The sequence below is a fragment of the Nannospalax galili genome, unplaced genomic scaffold (genome assembly GCF_000622305.1).
Source record: "Nannospalax galili isolate Female #2095 unplaced genomic scaffold, S.galili_v1.0 scaffold88, whole genome shotgun sequence".
Taxonomy (NCBI): Eukaryota; Metazoa; Chordata; class Mammalia; order Rodentia; family Spalacidae; genus Nannospalax; species Nannospalax galili.
Window position 1 is genome coordinate 391,646 of NW_008358908.1, and position 6,367 is coordinate 398,012.

A 6,367-nucleotide genomic window follows, 5' to 3' on the forward strand; every position below is an offset into this window, starting at 1 on the left:
TTATAAATTAAGGGACATTCTACAGAATAGATGTTCTATAATCTTCAACAACATGGACATCATAAAAGATAAAGGCTGAGGAACTGCCCCAGGTTAAAGAAGACTAAGCTAATATAACAACTAAATTAAAAAGTCATGTGGGAGCTAGAGAGATAGCTCAGTGGTTAAGAGCACTGGCTGGTCTTGCAGAGGACCCAGGTTCAGCTCCCAACACTCACAAGGCAGCTAACAACCATTTGTAACTCCAGTTCCAGGGAACCCAACACCCCCTTCTGATTTCTCCAGGAGTTATACAACATGGGTGCACTTACATACATGCAGGCAATACACTCATACACATAAAATAAAAATAATAAAATATTTTAAAAACAGTCATAAAAGGTTCATTGTTAGGACAACTTGTGGAATTCATATATAAACAATTATAGCATTCTATCCATGTTGCTTCCTAAATTCCATCATTCTTCTGTGGGTGAACAAGGGCTGACCTTACTCTTACGCTATTCATGAGGTATTTAGGAATAAAAAATTAATGATAATATCAATAACAGTAATGATCTGTAAATTTTACAGAGGATCATAAAGCATGTGTGGTAATATATAGAAGGGCATAATGGAGTTCACAATTTTATTCTTGAAACTTCTATAAAGTTTGAAATTTATTTAGAAATCAAAGGTTCTAAAAATAAAAGAAGTATTGAAGCAATTTTAAAGGTATTTATTGCATCCTTGGAGAGTTATGTAGATATGCATAAATATGTACACATACTTTTCAGCAGAAGATTTCAGTTCTCATAATAAGAAACAAGATTTCTAAGATGAGAATTCAAAGACTATGCCTGTTAGGCAAGGGATATGTTCCCTTTGCTATACAAATACCATACAAATATTTCCATGGCCTTTTTCCTGTCACTTCCTGACTTATGTAGCCCAGGATGTCCTGGAACTTGGTATATAGCCCAAGCTTGAACTCTACAGTAATCTCGTCTTCACTTTTCAAGTGCTGGGATTACAAACATGAGCCACAATGCCTGGCAATGGAAATGTCTTAACAGATAATGTGACAAATCTTTCCTATTATTCTGTTTTTAGAGCTTTAACATTTTCTTTACAAAAGAAATGAGAGAAAAGTTAAATGTGGAAGAAAAATAAATAAATCTATGAATAAGTACTCCCCCCCTCAAATTAAACACAACAATAAAAATGTTCCTATTCACTAGGACCATGACAAATGCAAATTAAAATAATAAGATGGTATATTTTATCCACCGTATATGCAGTACTGATGGATATATGCTAATAGAGATTATCATACTGCTGATAGAAGTGTAGATTCATATAGCCACACTGGAAATCAATATGGCAGTGTCAGATGAAATTACAGTTAAAATACGCCAGCAATTCCAGTTCTAGGTATATGCCACAGAAAACCCCTTACAGTGCACATGCATGAGGAATCTGTAAGGATGTTCACTACAATTATGTTTGTAACTGGGAAAAATTAGAAATAGTACAAAATATCCACTGTCAGTAGAATGAGCAAGTGATAACTATATGTGATAAAAGCTATGTAGGAATCAAAAGACTGGGTAAGGGTTTTATATATATACCACAGACAGATCTAAAAGGCTATGAATGAAGGAATCAAAGAATGAGATTTTACTTATATAAATTTACATAAATTATAACACAAACAAATGCCATATATTGCTCATGGTTACCTCACTCTATATAATGCAGATGTATCTATAGATGGCTGTATTTATTAACTGATAAATATTAATACATAAGAAATTACTTATTTAGGGGCTGTGGAGAGATGTTCAGTGGTTAAGCACATTTGCTGCTCTTGCAGAGGACCTGGGTTCAGTTCCCAGCACCCACACAGAGGGTCAACAATGCTTGCAACTCCAGTTCCAGGGGGAGCCAATACCCTCTTTTGGCTTCTGCAGGCACTGCATATAGGCTAAACACATACACATAAAAATAATAAAAACTTTGAAAATTTAAACATTTCAATACACAAGAAACATTTATTTATTTATTTTTTGTCTTTTTGAGATAGGGTCTCCCTGTAGCCCCAGCTGGCCTGGAACTCACTATGTAGACCAGGCTGGCCTCAAACTCACAGAGATCCACCTGCCTCTGCCTCCCAAGTGCTGGGATTAAAGGCATGCACCACCACGCCCGGCTTATTATTATTATTATTATTTTATAAATATGAGTGCATTGCCAGCATGTATGTAAGTGCACCTTTGTCTTACAATGCCTGCAGAGGCCAGAAGAGGGCATTGGATACTCTAGAACTGGATTTACAGATGGTTGTTAGCTGCCATGTGGGTGCTGGGAATGGAACCCAGATTCTCTCCAAGAGCAGCCAGTGTTTTTAAATACTGAGTCATCTCTCCAGCCCCATTGAAATACTTTTTTTTTGGTTTGGTTTGGTTTTTTTAGTCTTTTTGAGACAGAGTCCCCAAAAAAGCCCCAGCTGGCCTAGAACTCACTATGTAGACCAGGCTGGCCATGAACTCACAGAGATCCACCTGCCTTTGCCTCCTGAGTGCTGTGATTAAAGGCAGCACCACAACACCCAGCTTACAAATACTTCTTAAAAAAGAAATATATATGGACATTTTTAGGGTAAAATATTTGAATATCAAGATTGTAGTTACATTTGGGGGTATGTTGGAATAGTGACAGATACTTTATCTCCTATTTCATTATTTTTATTGAAAAAGAAATTAGCCAGACATAGTGGCATACATCTGTAATGCCAGAACTAGAAAGGTGAGAAAGGATGGTCATGAGTTTAAAGCTAGACTAGGCTGTACAGCAAAACCCTACCTCAAAAAAAAAAACAAAAACAAAAAAATCTAAAAGGGATGAGAGGATAAAATAAAATTTTAAAAAAAAACTTGGGGCAAAGATAAATATGTCAATCCATGTCAATTCTGGGCATATGCTGTATCTTTTTTAACCTGCCAAGATGTATATGAGCTGTAAGACAAGGGTGTTTAGAGCCCACAATTCAGAAAGAAGTATTAAATTTCAAACTTGAAGGTGTGATGAAACACCTCTCTGAGTTGATTCAATGTTCCATAGCAGTCTTCTGACAAGGTTATCCAAATAATAATTTATTAAGGAACTAATATTCTATGAGACCATGACTCTTAAAACTTGGACAGGTTACCTGGCTGAGAATATTCCAGGATACATGCAAGAGTGCTACGGATCAGAGCTGTCCACTGTTTCTGAGTTTCCTCAGTTTTGGCCATTGAAAGTGTTACAATACTTTTAATCCCTTGAAGAGCTGCGCTGACTGGTGGAGGAACCTGATTATCTGAAGATTTTACTGCTGTGTCTTTCAGTATTCTTGCAATTAAGAACAGAATTGTGGGCAGGATTGTCATACATCCTGAAATAAAAACAGATCAGATTATTATGTAAGTCCTTCAGTTCCCACATTACAGCAAATGTGTGTGTGTACATATTTTTTAACAGTTAATTATGTCCTCCCCTCCCTCAGACAGATAAAGTTTCATTACTTTACACACTCAAATTCGTAGGCTCAAGCAATCTTTCTGCCTTAGCCTCTTGAGTAGTTGGGATGACAGGCAAGTGCCCCCACCCTGGCTGACTATGATTTAATATTGTTTCTGTCATTGGTTTTATTCCAAATTTACTGTATTACTGTCACTATAATTCAATGTTTGAAAAAGAACATAAAAAAATGCCACATTGTTTTAAAAACAGAATGGTATTTCTTTTTATATTCCAACCAAGTCTTGTTTTTATTACTTCCTGTGCTACCTATTTGATATTACCCTTGATAATGAAAATGAGAGGGGAGGACAGAAAAACAGATTAATCATATACTTTGAGTAACCTGGTGAATCTTAGAGTAATTCTAAGGTATGTAATTAATCTTCTGTGTGTGAAAGTTAGTTCAAACAAGCCAAGAAATAACAAGCAGATATGGAATGAAAGCATCCTAGAATTTGTAGCTGAAAGAATGTAAGGTCATCCAACCCAACTATTTGTGACCCTCACATGCAGCTGCTGACAGCTCTGCCTCTGAAGCTCCAGTGACAGAGAAGCTATTATTTCATGCATGGTAGGTGGGTAAGAGTTGGAAAGGTCTCTTTGAGCTGAATTTTACCTATGTACCTACTGGTACTATTTTTATTTTAAAAACTGTAAGAAAGTCTATTCCATACAACAGTTACTCAGTATCTACAGATAACTATCATCTTTATTGACCATAATTCCTTTTGATGCTCTTTAGGGTTGGCTATTACTCTCTTTTGACATTAATTAATTTTTCAATTAAGATTAATTAATTTTTCAGATTGAGTCCCTCCACCTATGCCCATCTGTAGACATTCTTCCCTCAGTCTCTGGGTTTGGATTTGTTTGTGGCACTGGGGTCTGGAACCAAGATGCCTGGATGCGCACATGCACTCCCCACTGAGCTACAACTCCAGCTCTGTCTTTTGTCTGAAAGGAATCTGATAGGATCACCTTAGGTGCTTAGCTTTAGGTACCTTTAATCTTCCGAAGGCTCTTAAAGTTAAATAAATCCATAAGAAAAAAAAAAAAACCCAAATTCTCATTTTGCATCTGAGGTTTAGGAAGAAAAGAAGTTGTGTTTAAAATCCAACTTTGTCTACTTCATATAATGCACTTCCCAAGACTGATCAATACTGTACCAGCAGGTGAACAAAGGGATGGTAAATCTGAGAGAATGGTAACTGTGGCTGCCACCAAACGGGCACTTTCTTCTGACAGGCGTGTTTTCACAGCTATGTGACTTGGAGAGTCTGACATCTTGGTACTCAGGTGTGGCATATGACGAACTAAAATGAACATCAACAGTTCCATAGTTGCAAACACAAGAGACTTTCCAGGAATGAGTCCACCGCTGTCACCGCCTTCTCCTAATATAGGACAAGGCTCTTTCTCCGTATCTTCTTCATCTTAGTCAAAAGATAATATGATGAAATTTCCAGCAGAAAAAATGGTCATAAACTAATACAATAAGTATATTTAAGAAATTATTTCTAAAGGATTTACAAGTAATTGTATAAATGGTGCTATATGTCATTCAATATAATTCTCTGGGCTAACCAATCTCACCTTTAAAGCAATGGATAGTCCATTTTTCACCTGGCTATTCATTATTAGGTATGTTGTTAGGTACATATTTCATAAGAAGAATAACAACTAGGTTGAACCACATGAAATTTTAACTACAGAATTATATGAAGGGGAAAGACATCTTTGAAGGGGAAAATGGTCCAGAATTAGCAATTATTTTTTTTTTAATTTTATTTGAAACAAGGTCTCCAGCCCAGGTAACCCTTGATGATTGCTATGCAGTAGAGGACAACCTTGACCTTTTTATCTTCCTGCTTCTATTTCCCAAATGCTGGGATTACAGGCACACCCAACATGCCTGGTTTATAAAACTTCTTGGTCCTATTATTGTAAATCATATAGCACAAATAAGGTTTGTTTAAAGTTAGCACAACTTCTAGTGCTTACTCTGAGTGTTTCTTTTTTCCTGTAAATAATCCTGAGCAGCTCTTACAATCTGTTGTACAACTCCAGTAACCAACAGCTGGATGGATGATGGGTTCCAGGTCAGTAGCAGACGATGCAAGACGTTTAGCAACTCAACACCAATCAGCTATTATAAATTAATACAAATAAATACATCTAGTTAATTTTGAACTCAAAGGATATTTGTGTATTATTAAAATCTGAGAAAATACATGCAAAAATAATTCTGTAGTTAAAATTTATATATATATATAGGTCTATGCAACAAAAGAGAATACTAAGACTACTACAATAATCTTGAGAGGTCATGTTTTATCCTATAAGATCGTCAAGCTACAAGATAGACAATATTAAATAAGTTTTATATTCAAATATCATTATTCTCCCCCTAGAATGAAATACTTGAGCTAAATGGTATTACCAGAGTTCAGTGTCACTAAAATTCATAATTCCCAACCTAAGCTATACACCTGAGAGCTGTCTTTTAGAGATGGCAGAATTTCTCATGACTTCCTTTCCTCTCACCTCAGTAACTATTACAAACTTTGATTTTAAGCTCCTCAAAATTTTCCACATCTAATATATCAAATGAGAGAGCCCCAAATTTCAAAGAAGAGGAGAGAATTTAGCTGCAATCAAAGCTACCATTCCATCCTCTCTTAAGATAAAGTATCTCTAAACTGAGGATATTGTTCAGTTGGTAAAGTGCTTGCTTAGCATGCATGAGGCTCTGAGTTGGATGGAAGGAAGGAAAGAAGGAGGGAGGAAGGGAGGAGGGGAAGGGAGGGAAGGGGAGGGAGGGAGG

The 6,367-nt window shown here is 36.2% G+C and overlaps 1 protein-coding gene across 2 annotated transcripts in view; it reads right to left on the reverse strand.

Annotated features, from left to right (window-relative positions):
- The window catches only part of Heatr5b (HEAT repeat containing 5B), a 129,179-nt gene that overhangs the window by 13,613 nt on the left and 109,199 nt on the right, over nucleotides 1-6,367 (reverse strand). For both annotated transcript variants that reach the window (XM_029558388.1, XM_008822591.3), the window contains 3 exons: nucleotides 5,545-5,689; nucleotides 4,710-4,976; nucleotides 3,191-3,415 (listed from right to left, as the gene is read on the reverse strand). In XM_029558388.1, the coding sequence (XP_029414248.1) occupies nucleotides 3,191-3,415; nucleotides 4,710-4,976; nucleotides 5,545-5,689 (637 nt within the window). The remainder of the gene's footprint in view (nucleotides 1-3,190; nucleotides 3,416-4,709; nucleotides 4,977-5,544; nucleotides 5,690-6,367) is intronic.